At 43.0% G+C, this 27,663-nt stretch overlaps 1 protein-coding gene across 1 annotated transcript; it reads left to right on the forward strand.

Annotated features, from left to right (window-relative positions):
* The first annotated feature begins 104 nt into the window (after positions 1–104).
* LOC105393350 (bromodomain adjacent to zinc finger domain protein 1A) lies at positions 105–27,369 on the forward strand. The gene is made up of 27 exons (XM_048630191.1): positions 105–462; positions 669–998; positions 1,450–1,636; positions 2,754–2,988; positions 3,628–3,824; positions 4,232–4,435; positions 6,012–6,099; positions 8,429–8,570; positions 9,008–9,177; positions 9,769–9,893; positions 10,383–10,617; positions 11,496–11,669; positions 12,248–12,394; positions 12,874–13,088; positions 17,314–17,475; positions 18,174–18,309; positions 18,616–18,813; positions 19,254–19,363; positions 19,649–19,813; positions 21,372–21,487; positions 21,985–22,145; positions 22,581–22,664; positions 24,118–24,238; positions 24,816–24,895; positions 25,396–25,538; positions 25,871–26,034; positions 26,552–27,369. Exons 1-27 carry the CDS (start codon positions 347–349, stop codon positions 26,718–26,720), a joined length of 4,374 nt encoding a protein of 1,457 aa, XP_048486148.1. The 5' UTR covers positions 105–346; the 3' UTR covers positions 26,721–27,369.
* The last annotated feature ends 294 nt before the right edge of the window (positions 27,370–27,663 follow it).

Below are 27,663 nucleotides of genomic sequence, written 5' to 3' on the forward strand. Positions count from 1 at the left end.
TGACAGATGGTTTCATAACGGTTTTCTGTAATGTCATTTTATTTCTACCAATAGGTCATCCAGTTTAGTATGAGTTTAGTAGAATGTGCCTCTTTCCTACGGTAACCCAGTTCATATGTTTGGCGTAAAAAGAAGCGCACCTCGCGCCGTTTTTTGGCTTGTCAACCGAAACCACGCAACATTTCACGGCTTATTTCTTGGGAAAATCTACTGATTTCCTGATGGTTTGTGCAAAACATCGTAACACTAGATGTGCCACAAGAAGTTAAGTGCATTTGCAGTCCGGTGCCCGAGTGTATCGCGCTAGAAACCGTTTTCCCACCGAGGCGAGCGGCGAACCCTCAACATGCCTCTCTTGAAGAGAAAAGCTAAGCTCGAGAAATCGACGGCGTCGGAGTACCTCCGGGACGACGACGAGGTGTTCCACTGCGAGGTCACCGACGAGATATTCAAAGACTATGAGTGAGTATCAACAATAACATTATTCTTCGCGCAATTTTCACTTATTTTGTCGGTAACACCGCACTTATCTATTAGAAAGACCGTTGTCATTGTGTCCGCGCGGCGGGCGGCGAGGTGCGCGAGCGTGACACCATCTTGCCGAAATGCGCGCCTCTTTCACTCACAATCTCTCAAATTAACATATGTTTTTGTTTATTTTCCTTCAGAGAGTACTGTGAGAGGATTATTTTGGTCAACTCCATGGTGTGGTCATGTGAGATGACAGGGAAGAACAACTTGACTTATGCAGAGGCTCTAGACAGTGAGAAGGCAGCTAGGAGGTCCTTGAAAGACTTTCCCATGGAGTTGAGGATCCCTATCCTGTACCTGGCAGCGAAGACCAAGCGGTGCTCATTTGCTGAGATGGCTGAAGATGTGTTCAACTATGTGAGGGAGAGGTACTTCGTGGGGGAGTCAGTGGAGGCATGCCTGGAGGGGGAGAACTGGAGGGAGTCACATGTGCTCTCCGTGACCGCCCCTAAACAGCAGCCTGGCAGGTCAGTGAACTGTGGATTATCTAAGTAGTGCATTTCAAGTCATAGTTAAAATATTGTGAGTTATTTTTCATGAATATAACTATTTAAATTTAGATGATACTATTCTAACATCATGTTAATCTTGTACATAACAACAAAACTGCAAAAAACACAAATCCATAAAATCTAAAAAAATAGGCTACTTAGAATTAATGTTCCTATAAGATCTACCATCAATATCTATCTACATACAGAAATCCACTATTAGGTAGGTACATAAATTAGATAAAAAAGGTACTCTTCAAAGCTATGAAATCTATTTTATTAATAATAATGCATACTAAAATAGTAATAAGTAGTAATTACCCATTTATGACATTGATTGATGATTCAAGTTGAAAACCATTCTATTCAACTCCAATTCTCATACAAAACTAAAACAAGTAACACAAACAACTCCCCACTCTTGCAGCAAAGTGACCCTGCCAGCATCCGCCTACTGCTACGAGGTGGAGCAGTTTGAGTCCTCATCCTCTGGCCAGGTGGTGGTGGCGGCCCACGACCGCGTCCGCAGACGCAAGGGAGTCTTCTCCCGGGACAAGTGCCGCCTGTTCCTGAAGCAGTTTGTTGAGATGGAGAACACTGTTATTGTCATTAAGGTAAGACAAATATCATCAGTAACAGTTTTATTCAAAAATTCATAGGTGCAAGATAAGTTATTGTATTAATACAAACAAGCTCTATTGATTAAGTATATCTTATATCGCTTATCGCTAGTCAGTGTAGCTTATAATTGAATAGTTTGGTCTAGGTCTAGGAAGACATTAATAATAAAAAATTGCAGACTGTACTTAATGTGTAGTTATTACATATATTTTGGCATAGTTCATAAAACATTCAGTCTTTCATCATACAGTTACCGAACTTGGGATATGATTGTTACAAAATTAATTAACCTATCTCAATATAAAACTGAAAGATATGCAGAAGATAGTCAAATACTACTTTGTTGCAGCACTTGAAACATTCTTAAAGATAAAGCAAATGAATAGTCTAAATACTTGAAATACAAAATAGTGAAGCATTGGAGCCGACAATCCAAAGACAGTGTAATAATTAAATAAGTTACTACATAATACATGCATATAAAAAGATATTGTAAGTGTTTGATCAAAAAAACTAGTAGGCAGGTAGGTACAGTCATAGACATAGCACAAAAAAATGGCCTTCAAACGTGAACATTTAAATTATCAGATGAGATAACAATAATAAGGCCACTGACCGCTCGCGTTCTATAGAGATTAGATTGAGGAAACTTCTTTTTACCATAAGTATAAATAAATTGAAACAGTGTAATGATCAATAAACTTTCCCAAGGCAGTTAAGCTAACGTCACCTTGAATTATTGGGCCAACTCTGAAATTGCAATCAGCTGTTTCTAAAGTTAAACGTTTTTATGGATTCACAATTGTATTGATCTTATTGATAAAAAATCACGTATTTAACCTTTTTGAAGCCTGTACTGGTACAGTCAGATTCATAAGTACCTGTACCTTGGTCATACTCAAAGTCAAAGTCAAATTCAAATATTTTTATTCGTCTTATAAATATAAAATTTTCAGATGAACGTCAATTTTTACAAACTACTCAAACCGCCTATTCATTCATTAAAACATTGTCAGTTTGTTCGTTTACGAGTACAGCTTCTTTATGAAGCTGAAGACACCGGTCTAAACCCTAAACTCAAACCTAACCAACACATAACATAAATTACAGAAAGCAGCCCTAGAAAAGTACAACATCGGCAAAGTGAACTTCGAGCAGATCTTCACTGGGAGCCCCCCCGACTTCCCGTCGTCCAAGAGGCTGATGAAGACCAGCATCTCCCCAGCCAAGGGCCAGCCCAAGCCCGGCTCGGCCAGCAAGGCCAAGCCCGCCAAGAAGCCGAGCCCAGAGAAGAAGGGGCAACAGTCCATGGACAAGTTTGTCAAGAAGAGCGATAAGGCTGATGGTGAGTTGAGATTTTTGTTGTTGTTTTATTTAGTTCTCAAATTCTATTTGCGTTTTTACACAAAAAATATATTTTCAATTGTGATTCTAATTAGAATCTAGTTTCCTATAGGTACTTGTCGAAATAGTATAATAAGCCCGTTTGGACAGCTACACAAATTAGCTATTTATTCTTGATTTACTTGATGAAATACATAAAAAGACACAAATTTTGGTGTATTATTTAACGGCCGCAAGATAAAAGAACTTTTAAAGCACCAAAAGTTACTTATTGTTTAGATTTTTTATGATTTAGATTTGACACTAGCTGTCATCCCATACATTTTGGAGCTGTCTAAACGGGCCTCTTATATTACCTCTTATACAAGTATAGTAGACAAATAAGCGCTCTAGAAAATACTATTATACTAAGCTGTAGTACGAGTATAGAGGGATCCAAAAAGCCAGGTATCGAATCATATTTGAAAAAAATTGCGTTGGTAATTTATTTTCAAATGAATATATTATATTAAAAAGCCCAAATTTAATAAATTCAAAACACAATACACCAGCCAAATACCTGGAAACCCTTAACACATATACCAACAATAACACTACATTTTCCCATCATCAATAATCATCTTCATTTCCGAATCTCCAGCGCCAAAACCGAAGCCAGACCCGGCAGCCAAAAAGAGCGGTCAAGACCTCGCAGACAAGATGCGTCGTGCAGAAGAACAGATGAAGCAGAGGAGAGAAGACGAGAAGGCGAAGAAGAAGGAGAAGAACGCGCGCCTGCAGGCCTACCTCAAGGAGTGGCAGAAGGTCAAGGATGATCTGCTGCTTGAGGATCATAAGGTGAGGAGATCAGGTCATCGGATTGGCTATGAAAAGTTTGTGAATGATGTTACCACACATGACAAATGTAGACAAAAACAGTTGTTAGCCCTGTAAAATTACTTATGAACGTGCCAATACCGTGTTAAACACCATTTAAACATTTTCGTTGATACAGTTACAACTTTATTCATACATTCATATTGATACTAATGCATCAGATATATTTTCTAAGCCTAAGATTTAGTAATTAATTTCTGCTGAGATGACAGCTTTCTATCGCATAAATAAATCCAACAACAAAAAAATACCTAACGTAAAAGAGAGCTTTCGCCAGCACAGACACGCATCTTCCATACAACTTTTAACGTTAACCTAACCTATTTATAGGAAAAGAAATTATACGTAACCTTACCTTATTTTTCCAGATAATACCAAAAGGCACGCCAGTGGTCATCGAAGGCATAGACAGCAAACACATCGGGGATTTCCTATCAGTGCTCGAGTTCGTTCACCTCTACGCTGAAACTCTGAAAACTAAGGAATTCTTCCACAACGGTCTGGACATTGAAACCTTCAGGAAAGCGCTGACGGCCAAGGAGTATGCTAGCTGCTTTAGCGACCTGATACAGGTGTGTTTGTGTTATTTAACATAGGTAATATTTGTATACACGCTGTTGCAAATGTAGTAGGTAGTGATGTAACGAATATTCGCATTCGCATTCGCGAATATTCGCACTTTTTTGGATATTCGCATTCGCAAAATTTTGTGCGAATTTTTTGCGAATGTCAGTATTAGTTAGAAAAAAACTATTTGAAAATAATGTTAACAAAATCAAAATCCATTCGTTTATAAACCTTTCATTACAAGTCACCTTCTTAATCACATTATCAGTCTTTACTTCATCATTTGGTATTATATTTAGGGCTGATTTTTCAATGGTCGGATGAACGCTGTCTGACGAATGAAATTGTAGCTGTCACTGTCTAATACAAACAGTCAGACGCGACAGCATCATAATTATTCCCCAGATAGCCCTTATCTGACCATTGAAAAATCAGCCCTTATAATGATAAATCCCGCGGATGAGATTCGTATCCACTCAGAAAATCTCGGAACAAAATTGAGACTGCGTTCCGATACGCACTGAAATCTATTAAATCACCTGTAGGTAATCGTGTTCAGTGTCACTGTCAACCTTATTATCCGTATCGCTCACAGTCGCAATATGTTGTAACAGTTACGGGGCTAAATAAAGTGTCATCATCATCATCATCACGACCCATCATATATCCACTACTGGGGCACGGGTCTCCTTCCAATGAAGGAAGGGGTTTAGGCCTAGTCCACCACTCTGGCCTACTAGTGCGGGTTGGTGGAGAAAGTTGCCGGGTAGGTAAGTGGATAACCCGATTGTCAGATGTTTTCAAGCCGCCCCTAAGGCCTCTGACTAGGCTTAACGACTGTTGCCGAAGAAGCAACCAGGACCAACGGCTTAAGGTGCCATCCGAAGCACGGAAGCGTCCAGAAAAAAAAACCACATGAAATCGGTCACCCATCCAATCACTGACCGTGCCATGTGTTGCTTAACCTCAGTGATCAGTTACGATCACTGAAGCTAGGTCAACTACGGACGCTTCAAAAAGTATAACTTCTTTAAAAAAAACTGCGTCTAGTATTGGCTAGTCTGATTCGGAATGCGCCTAGAACAGCAAACCATACAAATGGCGCCAAATTTTAACACAAACTGAATATTCGCATTCGCATTCGCGAATATCGATATCAGATATTCGCATTCGCATTCGCGAATGTTCAAAAACACACATTCGTTACATCACTAAAATGTAGTAGTAGTAAGGGAGTAACTTAGCTCGTCAGTCCGAAAATATATAGTTCCACAATTTTTGAAAGTTTATATGTAAAACTACGGTTCGGATAAAGAAACATACATCGACTCATGGTATCTGATGACCAGACTGTTGTGCCAAGGGCTCAAGGTTCTATCCAAGCTAGAAATGTTGTTGAAACAAAGAGATTTATTCTCAGCTCACCCATTTTTGCATTACACAACAATGACACAAATTGGTTGTAGCCATGCACTTTCGTCCCCCCGTCCACCCTGCAAGTGCTCCAAGGGCACCATAGTACAAGGGTGTGTTTTTGTTGTTATTAAAATAAGTTTCTAAAAAATATTGTATATGCTATAGATGATGCTGCAGACGATATTCTCGCTGCAAGAGGACGAGGCGGAGGAGTACAACGAGGGCGGCAGCATCGACGTGTCCAACGGACTCGGTAAGTACACACACTGAGTGAAACATATAACGTCCCTTTTCTTAATCTGCGTACAGACCGGCCAAACGAACGCCAACGAACGGGCTTCGTTGACCTTCGTAGCTGCAATCTGCCCTGTATTATGTATGATAAATATCAATCGTTGGGCGTTCATTCCGAGTTCGTTGGGCCGGTCTGTACGCAGCTTTACTGACTGTCAGACCGCGTTTACAGTTCGTGCACGTGGGAGGTAGAATTACCATAATGAGTGAAATCTAAAGGTGGCTGCAGATATTATAAAACCCATCAATATATTTTTAAGTGTGTGAACTAAGCATTAGCTGCTGAGCCCATGTAAACGTTACATTATACCTAAATGGTTTTAGAATATATATTCTGAGTAACACAAGTGTAGAATTCGTTTGAAGGGTACAGGAAAAGAAGGGGCAAATTGATGTCTACTCTGAAGGTCCTAATTTCAATTTTAGTGCTGGCAAAGTAACAAAATTGCCAGACAAAAATAAGATTTACGTTGACACACAAAAGTCGAACTTTAAACAAATAATTTTAGATTTTAAGAACGGATATCAATGAGCCCATTTTTTTTTGTACCCTTCATTTGTTTTATTTTATTTTTTATTTTATTTATTAAAACACAAAACGGATTACAATTAATACATCACAATAATATGATTACGTACTATAAATTTAGATCTGAATTGAAATCCAAAATATGTGTTTACAGCATAATTAATTTAAACAAATCGTGCTTATGCTTAACCTATAGTATAACTAAGCAACTAAAAGACTAACACTAAATAACAAAAATGGTTGAACGAAACCAGAAATGGAGAAAAAAAAAAGAAGAAAATAATAATAAAATTAAAGGTATTTGTATCTATTTAGTCTATGCGTCTGAGCGCATCTGCCAAGGATCCCTTAAATTTAACATAGTTCGCAACATAAATATCTATATTAGAGTCTATTGACACAATGCTGTTGTAGAGTCTGCACATTCGCACAATAGGGTTGTAAAACGAGGTGTTGTTAATATAGGACCTAAGGGCAAACGGTTTAAAAGCTCGAGTTCTATTATTTGTGTTGAAAGACAGTAGTGACAAAAGATAGCTGGAGTCAATACCATTGTGTATGATTTTATAAAGATATAGTAAGTCACTTTGATTACGACGATATTTTAATGACACCATGTTAAACTTTTCTAACCTTTCCTCATAACTACTTCTTGACCGACCAGCTTTACACTTATAACTTAAGAATCTTGTGAATTTGCGCTGTATTCGCTCAATATTATCTATATGTACCACATAGTATGGCGACCATATCACAGATCCATTGATATCTATAGAGTTATGTATCTATAGAGTTAGCTTATGTTAAGCTAGGATTTGTGTAAAAACAGAAAGCATAATAAGCCATGGTTTAAACTCAATATACAAAGTGCTTTATTAATTTGTTTTTGTTTAACAAATTTAGCACATAAATAATTTAGGAAAAATGTTGGCCATTTCGTGTTTCACTAGGGAAATCACTAGGTGTCGCTAGCGGCGCAGTTTCTACATGGCGGTATGGTTTCGTTGCAGCTGAAATACGTATTCACGTCCTGAATTATTCAGCTACATAAAATTCCAGTTTATTGAAAATATCAGTCTTTCAAGTTCCACATTTTTTGGACGTTACCCATTGCCGCATGGGTGGCGGTTTTTACAGTTCACACTAAGACTCACTAAGTACATAGAGAGTTACGAGGGTGGAAATTGTAGAGATATTAGATACAGAGATTGTTAAGTCAGGGAAAGTTAAATGTGACCTTGCCTTACTAAATTGCCGTTAAGTTCTATAAATAATAACTCAGTTCATATGGACCAAATCTTAGAAAAGAGTAGATATTTATAAAGTATAGAATAGATTATAAAGTTGGAAATAGAAACTTGAGTTATTGCAACATTAGGGTTAACATGTGCAGTTAGTCAATCTAGGTCCTATTGAAATAATAAACTGCATACCGCTCCGTCAGTGTTTACTTTGTAAATATTGCGTAACTAATTTCATTAAAAATATATTATGTTTATTATTGGAGATTAATCATTGCATATCCCATGAACGAAGGTTCCATTGAGTGTGCCCGGTACTTATACCCTATAAAATCCTACTAATATTATAAATACGAAAGTTGTCAAAACGGCTGAACCGATTTTAACGAACACGAACACTGACACCCTGGATTAACACATAGGCTACTTTTTATCCCGGTATTCCCATGGGAAATCTTTTTAAGGCGAAGCGAGGCGGGAAACCTAGTATTTAACTAAAACGAGCACTTCTCCCACAGACGAGGAGGCGCCATCTGCCGAGCTGGACATGAACAGAGCCGTGGAGCTCGCGACCAAGGCCAGCAAGTGGCCGCAGACCTACCTGGGGACGCCGCTCAGCAAGCTGCCCATGGACCCCACCACCGTCAGCGAGGTGCTCAGGTAAACTGGACATTGCCATGAGCATAGGGGTGCTTGGAAGGAGTGGAACTATTGATGTATCTACTTATATACTTCAGATGAACCCTGAAAAGTCAGCAACTGACAGGCTAATCGTCTCACCACGGTTACAAACTTTTCACTGACACGCTAAAAAGAAAAACATGGCAATCATCAGCTCGTAATAATAATCCGCTGGCCTCTCCCAAGTATCACCACAACAATCTGGCCCGGATATCTCTGTCTTGGCCGTCGATCCAGCATCACATGTCGGTTTTATAAGACTCTCATTTGTCTGCCTCGTGTTATACAGAAAGAGCCCCTTATCCGAACGGAGAGTACTTTGTAAAAATTTACGTTCTTCAGAAATAAATATATTTATATGATGAATAAAAACATTTGACTTTGACTATAACACCATGTATACGTATACCCCGCAGACTGCACCTGCTATCCTCGGGAGCAGCAGCCGGCAGCCGCTGCGCGGCGTGGCGCTACCAGCAGCGCGGCGGCTACTCGGCGCGCGACGAGCCCGCGCTGCAGCTGCGTCGGCACAACCCGCGCCCGCTGCTCGCGCTGCGCGCTGCCCACGTCACCGCCTTGCCTCTAGGTGCGTGTGTCTACTGCAGTGAGAGCTATAGTGGCGTGGCACAACCCGCGCTGCCCACGTCACCGCCTTGCCTCTAGGTGCGTGTGTCTACTGCAGTGAGAGCTATAGTGGCGTGGCACAACCCGCGCTGCCCACGTCACCGCCTTGCCTCTAGGTGCGTGTGTCTACTGCAGTGAGAGCTATAGTGGCGTGGCACAACCCGCGCTGCCCACGTCACCGCCTTGCCTCTAGGTGCGTGTGTCTACTGCAGTGAGAGCTATAGTGGCGTGGCGCTGCCGGCAGCGTTATAGAAGCTGTGGCAGCGAGGAAAGGTGTAAGGAGTGCATCAGGCTGGTTTTATTGCAGCGTAGACAGAAACTGTCTTCTACTAGCATTGTGAGCTTCTCATGTAATTATTGCCTTTCCTCTAGGTAAGTTACACACTGTCTAAGAACCCTAGGCTCTGGGCTCTCTGGCATTTGATAGAGCTCAAGTTTTCAAATACAGCACATTGGATCAGAAGTAGAACATTCGAAGTGTATCAACATTCATTCTTAGCACAGATGAAATCTCTAAACGTGTGTTGAAAACAATTTATTGTTCCATTTCCAGAGGACAAGTTCACGATCCTGCAGTGCCTACAGAACCAGATCCTGTCGTACGCGACCGTGCGCGACATCGTGGAGGAGAAGCTCGAGAACTACAAGGCCATGAAGCACGAGCTCCGGATGTCCCATGTAAGTGTATATAAACTTTGTTTACGTCATGGAAAAATATCCGGCTCGAAGGGCCACAATGTGCGGGTCGGTAACTCTACTTTGATGTGATTGATAAAATGATAGCCTGGTAAAAATAATTACTTTGGTATATTGTGTAATAAAATAATAAAATAAATAAATAAAAGTTTAACACTATATTTATTTTTACCGAAAATACTTTGCTATGATAATTCTAATGATTTTATGTGAATAGAGTCGATTTATGAAGCTCTTTATGAACGTATTTAATCCCTTTGTAAATTCCATATATACGGAGATACAACTATAATTTACACATAAGGATAGCTATTCTCGTCACAGATAGTTTTTTAGCAGTCACAGACATTATCTTTTGGTAACATGGTGGGTTAGCCAAGGTTAGCTGTCGTCGCTACGGTGTCATTTGAACTGTTTACGACAGAAATATTGCATTTACCTTACGCTTAATTAAATTAAATCATCATCCAGATACAAGAGCGCAAACGCGAAGCCGAACTCCTAGTAGCCAAGGCCAAGCTCAAGAAGGAGGCCGCAGCCAAGAAGGAGGAACAGAAGCTCACGGGAGACAAGGCGAAGGCGGTGGACCTCGAGCTCACGAGGGCGATAGAGAAGTTGACCAAAGAAGGCGAAGACAAGAAGGCGCAGTACGTGAAAAAGAGCAATCAACTGCAGAAGGACTGCTTCGAGTATGTCTCGTATCTTGGTTAGTATTTTTCTTCTTATATTTCTTATTTTGAGTATGTATTGGTTTCTCTCACTGAGGCGCGAGCATAGGATTCTATACTATTTTCGAATCTACACGAAGGGTCACTTTTACCAAACGCTAAACGTATTTAAATCAAATTTTAAATACATTTTGTACTAACTGACAGACGTACGACAGGCTACTAAATACGTTTAGCGTTTGGTGAAATTCCACCTAACATGGAAAAAACAAATGCCACTTTTGGAACCAACAAATTTTCCTTACATTTTGACAGTGACATTTGACGATACGCAACCAATACGCAACGTAAACGGAGGTTTCGAATCCTGTGCTCGGGCAACTGATTTGTTCAACATCGTTAGGAATAAATGAAGAGGTCTATCTATTTCCAATCGTGATTTTCTAATGCAAGATAAATATTCCTTTGGCCTTACTCATTTACCTGCTACCTCATTTCTGATGAACCTTCAGATAAACCTCAATTTACCTTTTTCGCGCCGTAGTCACGATATCGCGGCAAAAAACAATACATTTGTCTCGAGTTTCATTTCACGGTATTCAACCGGTTAATCATACACTTCCCTCACATAACCTGCCAACCTTTGCCACCGCAGGCTCAGGCCGCGCCTACCGTCGCTACTGGCTGAACCAGTGCGTGGCTAGACTATCCGTCGAATAATACAGCCTCTAACATCTAAAAAGCAATCATATAAAGATGTAAAAAATGGCTCTGGAGTTTATTGCCAAATTTCTTCCCCAGATATATATATAAGATATAGATAAGAGTCCTTTTTCCGAATGGGGAGTAGTTTACTTGACTTTCATTAAGGTTTTAATTTTACAATGAAATTTAATATAAAATTTTCATGTACCAGGCTCAGACCGCGCCTACCGCCGCTACTGGCTGAACCAGTGTGTGGCTGGTCTCTTCGTCGAAGCGGGGGCCGAGCCGCGTGGGCCCTGTCTCGACAAGCCAGTGTTACCTGCCCCGCCAGATGAGGACACGTTGACCTATGTGACCAAGCTGTTTGAGAGCGATAAGGAGAGAGGTATGTTGTCTCACTGTTACATAGATATATGTAGATATGTGGTGCTGCTTCCCGTAGGGTATGTCTAGACAAACCTGCGCTACTGGCTGAACCAGTGCGTGGCTGGTCTCTTCGTCGAAGCGGGGGCCGAGCCGCGTGGGCCCTGTCTCGACAAGCCAGTGCTGCCGGCGCCACCTGATGAGGATACGTTGACTTATGTGACTAAGCTGTTCGAGAGCGATAAGGAGAGAGGTATGCTGTCTTGCTCTTAGATAGACGTAAACATAGATAGATAGTGCTGATACCCTTGACAAGTCAAAGTTACCCACCCCCTGATGCTGACGTATCTTACTAACCTATTTGTTTTTTCATGTTACTTTAGATCGCTATAAGCGATAAAGCCGCCTTTTGTACCCTAGTTAAGTGTCTATGTAAAATTGTTAATTATTTCTTGGTGTACAAATAAAGAGTACTCTATCTATCTATATATATTACTATACTATAAATTAGTAAATGAAATCTACCATCAAACTTTAGATTGCGGTATTCCTCAAAATTCCCCCTAATCAAACACCACTAAAACCTCATCCCATCCGCAGGCGGAAGCGACAAAGAGAACGACTCGGGCGCCAACTCGCGCGGCAACTCGCCCAAGAAGCCGCTCGCCCACCTCAACGGACTCACGCAGAAGCTCAGCGGGCTCGAGAGTAACTTGCAGCACATGAAGGAGCTGCTCATGTGTACTGGTGAGTTGGTTTATTGTTTGAATTTTTATTACCGATAAAAGAACGTTGAGTATTGATCTATCATCACATCATAATAGTGCAGCTATTCAATGTTCCCAAGTGCTAAAAGAAGATTAAATTTTTACGAGTTTATCTGTAGGTTCTATGTCTGTCTTATAACCATGAAACCATAGTAAGTGGTGATTTTTTAAGAGTATTTTTACTCTCATTACACGAAAACGGTCCAGCTAAATTTATTTATTACCTATCTATAGATTAATATTTTTTTAACTATGTTGCGGTGTGTTGATGGAACTTGGAGACACTATACAAGAGTCTAGGAGAGCATCAATCCTATGGGCCTTATCATCAAACACTGAGGCTAAACGATGTCAATCGCCGTTTAAATGTGTACAAATTAGATTTAAACATCCATTAAAGAAGGTTTTATTTTTTGATATATACTCAGTATATGTTTTTTAACCCCCCTTTCCCCTCAGGCGACATATCAACCTGCTACCCTCACGGCAGCGCCTCCCGCCCGCAGTGGTGGGTGCTCCACAGCCCCGAGCAAGTGTCGGCCCTTATGACGTCACTGAACAAGCGCGGCGCGCGCGAGGCCGAGCTGCGGCACTCGCTGGAGGTGGACCTGCCGCGCTTGCTGCACTATGTGAAGGATGCTCCGCTGTCGGCGCTGAATCCTAGTGTTGCACCGGTTAGTTGACTTGCCTACCCTTTTAGGGACGCCGGAAAAGCGACACCGTTCTAGGAGATTTCATGAAAAAAACATGGTTTTTGCCTACCGCGCCAGATAACTAGGAAGTCGACTTTGCCTACCCTTCTAGGAGCGTCAATGGTTTCTGCCGACCGTGAAAGGTAATTCATCAATTGCCTACCGTACTAGGTTCGAGGATTTCATTAAAAATCCATGGTTTCTGCCTACCGCACCAGGTAACTAGGAAGTCGACTCTTACTACCCTTCTAGGAGACTTATGAAGATCAATAGTTTCTACCTACCGCACTAAGGAATCCCCTCTGCCTACGGCGTCAGGTAACCAATAAATGTCATTCGGACCGTTAGCCTACCGTCCCAGCTACAAACAGCATCCTCAGTCACTGCCACCCCCGAGCAGGTGTCGGCTCTGATGACGTCACTGAACAAGCGCGGCGCGCGCGAGGCCGAGCTGCGGCACTCGCTGGAGGTGGACCTGCCGCGCTTGCTGCACTATGTGAAGGATGCTCCGCTGTCGGCGTTGAATCCCAGTGTTGCACCGGTTAGTTGGCTTTTTTTTAGCTTTGCCTACCCGTTTAGGGACGCCGCTGAAGCTTTACTGTTTAAGGAGATTCCTTGAAAAAAATGTGGTTTCTGCCTACCGCACCAGGTAACTAGTAAGTCGCCTCTGCCTACCCTTCTAGGAGCGCGTCAATAGTTTCTGCCTACCGTGACGGGTGATTCATCAATTGCCTGCCGTGCTAGGTTCGAGGATCCCATTAAAAATCCATGGTTTCTGACTACCGCACCAGGCAACTAGTAAGTCGACTCTGCCTACCCTTCTAGGAGACTAATGAAGATCAATAGTTTCTGCCTACCGCACAAAGAAACTAGTCAGGTAACCCACAAATGACATTCAGACCGTTAGCCTACCGTCCCAGCTACAAACAGCATCATCAGTCAACACCACCACCGAGCAGGTGGCGGCTCTGATGACGTCACTGAACAAGCGCGGCGCGCGCGAGGCCGAGCTGCGGCACTCGCTGGAGGTGGACCTGCCGCGCTTGCTGCACTATGTGAAGGACGCTCCGCTGTCGGCGCTGAATCCTAGTGTGGCACCGGTTAGTAGGTGTTTTTGGCTTTGCCTACCCTTTTAGTGACGCTGCAAAAGCTTAATGTTTAAGGAGATTCCTTGAAAAATTTGTGGTTTCTGCCTACCGCACCAGATAACTAGGAAGTTGACTCTGCCTACCTTTCTAGGAGCGTCCATAGTTTCTGCCTACCGTGCCAGGTAATTCATCCATTTACTCTACCTACCGGGTTAGGAGTGACGCCGTAAAAGCTTACCGTTCTAGGAGATTACATGAAAAATCCATGGTTTCTGCCTACCCCACCAGAGAACCAGTAAATGGGCTCTGCCTACCGCACCAGGAAACCCATAAATGGGCTCTGCCTACCCTTCGAGGACTAATAATCAGCAGTTTCTGCCTACCGCACAAAGGAACTAGTAAATCGCCTCTGCCTACCGCAACAGGTAACCATTAAATATCCTTCATTCAGTCCGCTAGCCTACCTTCCCAGCTACAAACAGCATCCTCAGTCACTGCCACCCCCGAGCAGGTGTCGGCCCTTATGACGTCACTGAACAAGCGCGGCGCGCGCGAGGCCGAGCTGCGGCACTCGCTGGAGGTGGACCTGCCGCGCTTGCTGCACTATGTGAAGGATGCTCCGCTGTCGGCGCTCAATCCTAGTGTCGCACCGGTTAGTGGGTCGCTTTGGCTTTGCCTACCCTTTTAGGGAAAAGCTTACCGTTCTAGAAGATTCCATGAAGAATCTCTGGTTTTTGCCTACCGCACCAGGGAGACACTAAATCGAGTCTGCCTACCCTTCTAGGAGCGCGTCAATAGTTTCTGCCTACCCTTCTAGGAGTGCCAATAGTTTCTGCCTACCGTGACAGGTAATTCATCAATTGACTCTGCCTACCGTGACAGGTAATTCATCAATTGACTCTACCTACCGTGCTAGGAGTCCTAGAAGCAATAGTTTCAGCCTACCGTCCCAGCTACATCTGGCATCCTCAGTCAACACCACCCCCGAGCAGGTGGCGGCTCTGATGACGTCACTGAACAAGCGCGGCGCGCGCGAGGCCGAGCTGCGGCACTCGCTGGAGGTGGACCTGCCGCGCTTGCTGCACTATGTGAAGGATGCTCCGCTGTCGGCGCTGAATCCTAGTGTCGCACCGGTTAGTATGCAATTTTAGGTTTGCCTACCCTTCTAGTGATTCCGTAATGGCTTACCAAACTGGGAGATTCCATGAAAAATCCATGGTTTCTGCCTACCGCACTAAGGAAACACTAAATCGACTCTGCCTACCGTTCTAGGAGCGCCAATACCTCCTGCTCTTAGGAGCTGAGAGCAATAGTATCCGCCTACCGCACCAGGTAACTAGTATGTCGACTCTGCCTACCCTTCTAGGAGACTAATGAAGAACAGTAGATTCTGCCTACCGCACAAAGAAACAATTAAATCGTCTCGGCCTACGGCGTCAGGTAACCAACAAATGTCATTCAGAGCGTTAGCCTACCGTCCCAGCTACAAACAGCATCCTCAGTCAATGCCACCCCCGAGCAGGTGGCGGCTCTGATGACGTCACTGAACAAGCGCGGCGCGCGCGAGGCCGAGCTGCGGCACTCGCTGGAGGTGGACCTGCCGCGCTTGCTGCACTATGTGAAGGATGCGCCGCTGTCGGCGCTGAATGCTAGTGTCGCACCGGTTAGTATGCAATTTTAGCTTCGCCTACCTTTCTAAGGACGCCGCAGAAATTTACCGTTTAAGGAGATTCCGTGAAAAATCCATGGTTTCTGCCTACCGCACCAGGGACCTAGTAAGTCGACCCTGCCTACCCTTCTAGGAGCGCGTCAATAGTTTCTGCCTACCCTTCTAGGAGCGCCAATAGTTTCTGCCTACCGTGCCAGGTAACTAGGAAGTCGACTCTGCCTACCCTTCAAGGAGCATCTATAGTTTCTGCCTACCGCACCAGGTAACTATTATGTCGACTCTGCCTACCCTTCTAGGAGTCTAATGGAAGATCAATAGTTTCTGCCTACCGCACAAAGAAACTAGTCAGGTAACCCACAAATGACATTCAGACCGTTAGCCTACCATCACAGCTACAAACAGCATCCTCAGTCATACCTCCACCGAGCAGGTGGCGGCTCTGATGACGTCACTGAACAAGAGGCCGAGCTGCGGCACTCGCTGGAGGTGGACCTGCCGCGCTTGCTGCACTATGTGAAGGATGCTCCGCTGTCGGCGCTGAATCCTACTGTTGCACCGGTTAGTAGGGTTTCTTACCCTTTTAGGGACGCCGCTGAAGCTTACCGTTCTAGGAGATTACATGAAAAATCCATGGAATCTGCCTACCGCACCAGGTAACTAATAAGATGACTCTGCCTACCCTACTGGGAGACTATGAAGATCAATAGTTTCTGCCTACCGGACCAAGGAACTAGTAAATCGACGTTGCCTACCCTTCTAGGAAACTCATGAAGATTGCCTACCGCACCAGGTATCTAGTAAGTGGACTCTGCCTACTCTTCTAGGAGCGTCAATAGTTTCAGCTTACCGTGATAGGTAAGTCATCAATACTGTACCTACCGTGTCAGGAATCCTAGGGGCAATAGTTTCTGCCTACCGTCCCACCTACCAATAGCATCCTCAGTCAATGCCACCCCCGAGCAAGTGGCGGCTCTGATGACGTCACTGAACAAGCGCGGCGCGCGCGAGGCCGAGCTGCGGCACTCGCTGGAGGTGGACCTGCCGCGCTTGCTGCACTATGTGAAGGATGCGCCGCTGTCGGCGCTGAATTCTACTGTTGCACCGGTTAGTATGCAATTTTAGTTTTGCCTACCCTTCTAGGGATACAGAAAATGATAACCGTTCCGGGAGATTCCATGAAAAGTCTATGGTTTCTGCCTACCGCATCAGGGAAACAATAAATCGACTCTGCCTACCCTTGTAGGAGCGTCAATAGGTTCTGCCTACCGTGACAGGTAATTCATCAATTTGACCATGGCTACCATGTTTTGGAGTCCTAGCAACTGAGAGCAATAGTTTCTGTGCTCGGTGCGCTAGACACGTCACTTTTGTAGTTGAGTCCATCTTTTGTACAATCTGCCACGAATATTTTTGTTTTATTTATATTTTTACCTTAATTTATCTGTTCCAGCCGCCACCAGTAGCCCCTACACGGCGCAACAAGTTCCAACCCTCCCTCGTAGTCCCTCCCGACTGCTCCGTGCGCGAGGCGCTGGAGCTGTCCCTCAGGGACTACATACTGGAGCTGGAGGAGAAGATCTTCCACGGCTGTCTGGGCGCCGTGCAGGTCAAGGTGAGGCATCAGCAGGTCAAGATGACATATAGAGCTCATTTGTGGAATAGAATGCAAGATGGACAGCGGTTGATCCATTTGGTAACTTCAAAATTTCGACAGATAGAAACTCGATAGATAGAAACTCGGAATAAAAAAGGGTCTTGACAGACAGACAGACAGACAGACGGACGGACAACAAAATGATTCTCAGGGTTCGTAAGCTTGCGAAAAATGGCGGATTCCTTATTCCAAACTTGGCAACACTAAACTCGTATAGACACGCGACACTAGCGCCCCCTCGTGGTCCCGACTGCTCCGTGCGGGAGGCGCTGGAGCTGTCCCTCAGGGACTACATCCTGGAGCTGGAGGAGAAGATCTTCCACGGCTGTCTGGGCGCCGTGCAGGTCAAGGTGAGGAATCAGCAGTAGACGGAGACATATAATATGTAGAGCAAACGTAGGGAATAGAATGCAAGAAGGCAGCGGTTAATAATCCATTTGGCAAATTCATTCCGAAATTTTGACAGCTATCGTTCGACAAGTATAAAAAAGGGTCTTGACGAACAGACTGACAGACAGACGGACAGCAAAATGATCCTTAGTGTTCGTAAGCAGCAACACGTATATAATTTATAGATTCATAAAGAATGCCTCCATGGATGGATAATCAAGCAATAAATCTAACACATTTAACTAACACCCGAATCCCCTCCCCAGGATCGCGAGGCGTGGCGCGGCACAATAATGCTGCGCGGCTACGACAAGCAGGCCAACTACCTCAGCTGGGGCCCGCGCAAGCAGTTCCGCGACGACTGCCACCTGCCTAATGGAGTCTTCAAGATGCCCGCTGAAGGTAACCCATCATCAGACAAGGGTGTGTGGAGTAGTTGGCCAGAGAGTCACACAGCTATTTAATCTGGACATGAAAGAAGAATCTAATGAAGGAAATCTTGCATTTATGAACTGATGAACAATAGACCAATAGCTGACCATGGGTGTCGACCGGTTTGGACACATTTTACACGCGATTCAATCCAATGACAATTAAATAATGCGCATTGTTCAGGCTACAAATCCAACCGAAACGCTACGAATTTAACCATCATCTAGCTAACATTACAACTCATTGCAAAACCAATCAACTCCTTTCTCTCCCCAGTGGACCCGTCCAACCCGATCCCAGAGAACAAGTACCGAGACCCGGGCCACTACTTATCAGACCGGGTGAACGGGGTCAAGTTGGAACCGGACACAGTGAAGACCGAGGCGCCGGCGGGCGGCGTGGTGCGCGGGCTGGCCAGCGCACTTCTGCAGGTCGAACAGGGGATCCATCATAAGTACCTGAAGAGGCCGTTGGGTACGTAGACCAATAATATGTATTTTTTTTTTCTGTAAAACCGGGACCGGGATTCGAACTCGGGACCTTTAGCTCTTAAGCCAACGCTCTGACCAACACCGCTGCCGGGTCGTAGTATTGTGAAGAGGCTTGATAGATATACGTAAAATATGGCATGAGTGAGAAATATGGATTTGACAGCTGCCATAGAGCTATGAAATCCATACATTTTATCTGATATTTGTTCGTTTTCAATGGAAATATAACTATTCACAAGTGTAGGTAAGTATTGGGTCGCTGTAACGAGAGTTGGTTTTCAAGGGAGAACCAACTTTATTTACCAGCTATAGGGCTTATGCTATATTTCTCAAAGTGTTGGTTGACATACTGATCAAACATCCCTACCCATCGTTTTGTTTTACCTGCCGTGTACACATATAAAGATGATGTTCCTCTTCCAGGTCTGGATGACAAGGAGCGCAAGGAGCGGGAGGCGAAGGGCAAGTCACTAGATATGGAGGCGCTCGAGCGCTGGGAGGTGTCGCTCATGGAGTGCCAGAGCTTCGCACAGGTACACTATAGTTTATATAGACTACACTTTATTTGAAAAAGCATTAGACAAAATGAAGTATGTATACCTAGTATTTTTTGTCGATCTATATTTGTTTATTGAAATAAAGACAGAGACAATAACGTTGACGTTGGGCATATCGTCGGAGTCACCAATTTGTCACACAGCAAATAAATATTTGTATACTGAGTTTAGGAGTCTTATGTGACATACTATCACTTAGCAATACAGTTAACATTAAGTCTGTAACCACAATATCCATGAAAAAACTCTCATTCCTTCCAGATCTGCCTACACCTCTTCACCCTAGACTCGAGCGTCTCTTGGTCCGCCAGCATCCTGAACGCGAGCTGCAAGATCTGCCGGCGCAAGACCGACCCGGACAACATGCTGCTCTGCGACCATTGTAATAAGGGCCACCATCTGTACTGTCTGAAGCCTAAACTCACCGTAAGTTGATGGAATATTAGGTGGTTACTACAAGAATCAGGAATAACATTTTACAATCTAGATCCAGATGATATAATAATATGCTGTTGTGTACTGGCTATAGTTCCGGGTATGGCGGTATGCAACAGATAAAACTCTGCTAAATATCCATGTACTTATAGTAATAATAATTTGTGAGAACATCACAGCCTCAAGCATAGCCTGTAATATAGGTATCAGAGATCTGATATAATCTACACAGATACATAGATAGATATACATTATGTGACCTTTATTATTATTATTATGTTGTGTCGTTACCGTCTCATTTGGAAGGCGTGCATGGGGCCGAAGCCAACATGTAGAGGCCCGTTTGACAACATTAATCTATATGAAATGTGACACCAACCGACGATTTTCCCTGTGCAGACTATAGAAGTAAACCCAAGGAAAATCCCCGGTTAGTGCAGGACTATTGTAGGATATGGAGAAAACTAATACAGGGTTATGGAAGGGGGTGCTAAATGGACTGGGTAACTGGGACTATGGAAGGACTATGGCCCCTGCCTGGACCTATATGTTTCACACACGGATAAAAAGGCAGGGGGTGACTCGCACACACAGTAAATGGGCCCCCCAAAACAGTCGCTAGCACATAACAGTGACGTAGCAACAAGGGGGCAACATGGCATGAGGTGCTAAGGATGGAGAGGTATTCCACGGCTCTCAGGACAATCACGTTATCGGTCAAGATCCCTACAAGCACCTTACTGGGTAATACATCCTTCCTCGAGCATTGCTGCTCTAGCGGTACACCACTCAAGCCAGCCAATGAAGGCAAGCAAGAGGTGGGAGATCCTGTTCCTCGTCAGTGTTCACTCTGGACAACCAATAAAGGCAAGCCAGAGATGAGGAACAGGGGTTCTCCCCGGCATCGGGTGGGTGGGGTCGCTAATGCCCAACAGCTCGCCACAAGCTACCCTGCCGCTTTATTATTATTATTATTATTTAATCCTTTATTGCACAAATATAAAAATAAGTGTACAAAGGGTGGACTTAATGCTACAAGCATTTTCTACCAGTCAACCCACAGGAGGTGCAAGAAAATTTTATTATAAGGTGTGCAAAAAGAAAACAACACTATTACTACAAAATTAAAACAAGTCACTTAATAATAATTACCAAATATAATATAATAATACCATTTATAGCTATTTAACAGTTATGTAATATGGATATAGCCACTGAAGTAAATTATATGCATGATTACTCAAAATTCACCTCCATTATTATATTTTGCACGCACACAGTCACGATCGCAGGCGAGGGTATGTGTCACAGTTTGTCTATCATACACTTTATGGTTTTTCAGTACTGCGAGCCAAAAATAATATTCGAACTTTTCTATAGGTTATTCTATGTAAATGACCAAATACCGTCTATCGAATAACCTATCGACAAGTGGCGAAACTATTCTGGTTCGCAGTCATCGTTTCGTATTCTTGGTTGGTGAAGTTTATGACGAAAGATGTTCACTAAATCCATTCACTAAACATCACACTCGTATGTTTTCTTGTAGAAAGTGCCAGAAGGTGACTGGTTCTGCGCGCAGTGCAAGCCGAAGGAACAGAAGACGCCGAGAAAGAGACGGAAGATATTCTCCGACGAGGAGCTAGAAGAAGCTATGCATGAAGAGTGAGTGTCTGTTCCCATAATCTAAAGTTACACATTTTACACACGTATACATTGGTGTTAGTCTGAAGTTGGATTCTACTAGTCATGTGTACTGAAACTTTATGTATGTTTACATACAATCCAGTGCCTCTACCGTTCACTACAAAAGAACAAATTTAATGTTTGAAAGTGTTTGCGAATGAAAGATGAAGACACTGAAACCTCTGTTTGTTACTATAGATCATACGTAAAACGCAAATAAGGGCCTTAGAGACCTTTCAAAGGAAATCAAAGTTCGCGTTTCTTTAGTTTAGTGTTGTACAGTCAGCTACATAGGTAGCTGTACACTTTTGTACCTTGTCAAACTCACAAACTGCCTATTGAAACATTGTTTTTTTTATTTGATTGGTTTGTTATGTAGTCAGCTTGACAAGGTAAAAAAGTGTATAAGTAGCTACTTATGCAGCTGACAATACAAACCTTTGGAACGCCGACTAACATTAACACACCCATTCCAGCAGCGACTCAGAATCCGAATCCCCCGCTGTCTGCGGCACGTGCGGCTCCGGCGGCGAGCTGGCGGCCGCGTGCAGCTCGTGCCGCGCCCCCCACCACGCCGAGTGCCTGCCCCCCCGCGCCTCCCGCCGCGCGTTATGCAAGCAATGTACTCCTGCGAGAGGTGAGTAGTTAGATGTTTAGTAGACATGAAGATGAAACAGCGCCATCTATTAGCAGTAACTGGTAGTTACGTGAAGGTGTAGCAGCGCCATCTAGTGGCAGTTGCACCTTGTGCCAGCTGTTTACCACCGCTAGAGGTCAGTAGTGCGCAGAGATTTAGCGGATTTGTCATTGAATTTGCAGATTATAAAGGCAGTTTTATGGGCTAAAAGTTAAGTATTACTAATTCTACTTCAAATAGACAACAAAAGCAGTGGATTGGGATGAATAGACAATCCTATAGTAACGTAAAAATTATCTAGCTAATAATATGAAGAGTAAAATCTTGTACAAAACAAGGTACACCCCCGAAATAAATACCAAAACAAATAAGTAAATAAAATAGCTATAATTTTAAGCCAATGTCAATGACACCTGGTTCTATTTCCCTCCAAAGAGCGGCGACGGTGCGCGGAGACGGCCATCACGAATATCCACGAGTACACGCGCGCTCTGAACGCGCCGCGCCATGACACCTCCGGTGCGTCACTTCCGGTCCAATCAATCACCCCTTCCGCTCTGTACAGCTTCGTTCATTTTTCTTTTGGCTGCGTTCCAATTTTTTGGTTTTGATTTTTGTTGGCATGTTGATGCGTTCATTTTGGTAATTTTCATTGTATGTGTTGTGTTTAATTTAGTTTGCATTAATGCTGTCCATTGTTATGATTTCAACTATCATTTAAACTTGTATCTCAATTAATTTGTATTTTGTTGTGATCCACTTCAACTTCACCACAAACCCCCATTTAATTGATCATTTAGATTTAGGAAGTTAGAAAGAGAAAGTAATAATTGGAACGCAGTTTCTATCTAGCTCGCTCTTGAGTCCCTTCGCTTGGCATGCTCCCCTGGGTTCTGTTCATCGTCTGCTCCATAGCATAAAATAACATCTTCTATGCTGACTTTGTTAAGGGTCCAAAGAAAATATAAATATTTGTATAGAATTTAAATTCTCTAAATTCTATTGGGTTCGAGTCGAGTCAAGTACAGTTTGCTTTGCTACGTAACTAAAAAAATCTGTTCTGTTTTATGTTAGTTTCCGTTAGATGCGCCAGTGTTTTAAAACAGAGCTTTTGTAAACTTTCAAATCATAACGCGATCCTAATTTATGTTTATAAATCACAAATATTACTAATCAAATCTCTCTCTCTAATATATCTTGAATCAAATATGTGTATCGGTTAGTTTTAAAAGTTCCATGTAGTATTTTCGTACCCTAAATATTTCTAACAATAGTTGAGGTCGATTCGATGCAAGCTTTTTATTTCTGTTTCAGGTTTCTTTTACTAACTTTGGTCAAAACTTTATTTACTAAACGAACAACCACCAACTAACTTTCTGCAATTTTGAATTCATACCACTTGAATCTAATGTACATTTGCTTATTTACCCTTAACCGCAGTATCATAAAATTCATAGTACACTTGTCCAAAATTAATAATGCACATGCAGATCTTCACACCCAAATCATTAAATCGTAAGAGCCTTAAAAAAAACACTTGCATTTTGCACCTTGTTCGAAAGAAATAGGAGTCAATATCATGTGTCACATAATTGAAAACAACCGAACTGTCAAAGATTTCTATGCGCATTATCAATTTTGGAGCACTGTACTAGTTTTTCACTCCTGTGTTGGTAATAAGTATAGTGAAACATACTTAGCTGGCCCTGTGATAACCTAATAAAATGTATGCATTATTTTATTTTAAATGTATATGCTGAATTTCCGCAAAAACACGTTCAACGGTTGCCAAAAATGGTATTTGACACACTCATGATACGGCTTTTGACATTATCTTTTGAACATTGTGTCTCAGTTTTTGTGGCGACCTGAAGATATTTTTCATAATATTCGATGGTTTTCCAGATAAGTTTGTTTCACTATATATCAACTCAAACAAATTACACAAGTCTAATTGAGATATTAATTGCAGAGTCAGACGACAGTGAAGACAACACGGCCCTCGTCAGGCTAAAGACGACGAGGAAGTCTAGAAATAGCAAAGAACCATCGCCAATGGTGAACGGACATTCCACTACTAAGAAATCTAGGAAGTAAGTTTTTTAATTACAGTCATAGAGAAAATAACACTACGTTTTAATTACAATATTATGCAAATGGGTCTTGCAAAAGTAGTCTAGCCTCCTGACCCCGAGAGGTATAAATGTATGCACTGTTCTTAAATTTAAAAAAAAAATATATTTTAACTACTGAACTGTTTTGTCACTTTGTCAAAGAACAAATTGATTAAGGGATAGGTACTTTATAAAACTTTAAAGGAATAACAGGGATACTCCATAAAACTTTTTATATAGGTATTTTTAAACTATATATTATATTTTTTTTCAATGTCCTACTCATAGCACGCCAGGTGTCAGGAGGCTAGGAAGCCGAAAGCTCGTAATCTTAAAAAAAACTTTTGAATATTAATGAATAAAGAAACCACACCCCAATAAAAAGGTTATAACGTTTTTATGGTGAAGCATATTTTTAAAAAATAATATTATTATCACTTTTTGGCGTACTGGTCCTTACATCTAACTTTTTTAATTAAGTAACTACCTCTAGAGTGCATGCAAAAAGATACACTTCATTAACATCGAAGTAATAGAATCAACTGTTTTGTTACAGATCAAAAGAAGAAACGAATACGAGCAGTAGAAAGTCCCGCACTTCGGGTGCCACCACGCCCGTCATGAACGGACATCATGGTCAGTGACCCCTACATATTGATATACAGGGTGCCCCCCACACTACGTTATACAGGGTGTCCCCACACATTATTATACATCTGCACATCTGTGGTTTGGACATATTATCGGCATCACGGAACAAGGAAAAGCTCCAGATAATAATAAGTCGCATGATCAATAAACTGGTATAACAGGGTTGTTTTCATCTAAATGCGGTCGTCAAAAACAGCTTCATACAAATCTATGATCAAGACCCGTAGGGGACGTGGCCTAAAAGCTCTACATAAGTTCTCACAGAAAAGCTATCACGCATGATCATACCAATAAAAACCCTATTCCATAAACTTTATGGAATAGGGTTGTTATTGGTAACCTTTATGGCATAAAGGTTGTCTGGAAGAAATCGGTTTTAAGCGATAAGACCGCCATTTGTACAGATGAGCTAGATTATTTTTTTTTGTAATTTTGATTTTATTTTTTGCGTACAAATAAAGAATATCTTATCTTCCCTCCTACAGAAGAGCGCAAGTCCAGCCGTCGCAGCAGCAAGGGGGCAGCGAGCCAGCCCGCGCTGCACGCCCCCGCGCTGCAGCAGCTGCTGAAGGAGCTGCTCAAGCACAAGGACAGCTGGCCCTTCGCCGAGCCCGTGGACGTGGAGGAGGTGAGCTGTCTCTGTGTTGCTATTGGGACAACCCACGCGAGTTAACTTGACACATGGTCGACGAGAACCAGAGGTCATGTCGGGTACCCCTGAGATAGTAAACATGTCACCTGGATCTTGTCGGTCAGGGGCCACGTTTACTCGCGCAAGTTGTAATTGAAACAGGTACATGGTAAGAAGCTAGTATATAACAACCATTGGCAAACTTTCCACCTGAGGCTTTTTTCCGTACTCGTGACGTGACGTGACGTCGTGACTCGTATCGCGTTTATGTGTAAGAGCCCTAACCCATAAATCTCGGCAAAACTAATCACACTTACCTAACCCCTCAGGTGCCAGACTACCTGTCCATCATCTCGACCCCGATGGACCTGTCGACCATGCAGGGCAAGCTGGCGTCAGGCGGCTACGAGAGCGACGCGCAGTTCGTCGCCGACGCCGCGCTCGTGTTCCGCAACTGCTACACGTACAACCGCGACACGCACCCCGTCGCCAGGTGAGTGTCGCCACATGTAGCCACCCCGTGGAGCTGCCACGACGTAGGGCAAGCTGGCGGCGCGCAGATTTTGACGTTTAAGTCGGGGTTTTGGTCTTTTTGCTAATATTATTCTGCTTATAGGCTGTTTTAACAGCATGCGGATTTGATCACGCACACGGGATTGCCCCGGACGCGTTCTTAAAAGTATGTATTGTAACGCATGGAATATGCTCCCAAGACGCGGGAAGGCATGCCATCCCGCGTGCGTGATGAAATCCGCATGCTGTTAAAAACAGCCTTACATTGCGGATGGTTGTAGCGTTTTCCTGTAACCTTATAGGTGTATGTCGGCGTTTAAAAGATAGGAGGATGGATCTAGACCGCTCGTACGCAAATAGAGAAGTTCCCGCTGCACGGGTTCGTTGTGGACGTAGATAAATGACACTTTATCGCGATGTGCTCGCAGATTATCTCCAATTGGCCTGATTCCCCGATGCTACATAATTAACATATTAATAACCCCAAACCCTTACAGGTCAGCGGTGCGCCTAGAGAAGTACTTCAACAAGCGCGCGGCCGAGCTCGAGCTGCCGACGCTACCGGAAATGAACTTCGACGAAGAAGCGGAAGCGGAAGTGGAGGCCGGAAGCAAGCGCTCCTCCTCCGAGGAGCCGCCGACGGCCAAGCGAGTGAAGACCAAGTGATATCCGCTTCCGCCGCCGAAGCTCACAGACTATGTGTGTTATTGAGGAGTGAGGGTGTGAGGTTTGAGTTCGTCTTTGGAAAATTAGGAGTATTTGGAAGGTGTTATGGGGGTTTAATGGCGTTGGGAAATGGAAACTATTCCGTTGATTCACAGATGGTCCTAAATTATCTGTTTTCTTATATTACTGTATTTAGCAATTACTATAAACTAAATGATAAAAGATAGGCATGTGTATTTATCACATATTTTACGTTCATGTAACTTACGTGCTGGACACGCAAAAACAGTCTCAGCTAAGGCCACGTCGCCATTACCCTCTCTAAACATAATAAACTCTGAAAATACAATGTCAGTCTTGTGAAAATTCAAGGAAACTCAAACTAGTACATTTATTGTAATAAAATAATTTAACAAGGACGAACTTGAACTCGACGCTCGAATACAAATCGAATTGTGATATTCCAAAACTTAGTGAAAAGTAAATTATGTAAGTGCTTTTATGTAAAATCGTGTCAGAAACGTGCCCAGTGCAGTGTTTGCCGACTCTCGCGACCAACGGTAAGCATTGTCTAGCTCATGTTTATAAAACTATTCCGAGTATTATCTACTCATTGCTTCGTACGGTTTCATTCAAGGAATACTGTCACAATAAACCTGAGGTTTGGGGTCTCCTATCAATGAAGAATTTTAGAATTATTGTTGATTTTCGTACTGTATATCATAAAAATTCCAGGGCTCTGTTTTTGGGTTGTGCCCATATGTTACTAAGGGAGCGTTGTGTCTGTTCCGTTTAAAATTGCAAAATGATTGCGAAGGAAAACATTGATTAATGTCTAGGGTTGATAATTATAAATTGTTGTAACTTATTATTTCTAAGATTGTTTCGATAAGCCACACGCAGCTTTATTATATTTCGAAATTAATTAAAACTCAAGTAACAA

This window comes from Plutella xylostella, chromosome 25 (genome assembly GCF_932276165.1).
Source record: "Plutella xylostella chromosome 25, ilPluXylo3.1, whole genome shotgun sequence".
NCBI lineage: Eukaryota > Metazoa > Arthropoda > Insecta > Lepidoptera > Plutellidae > Plutella > Plutella xylostella.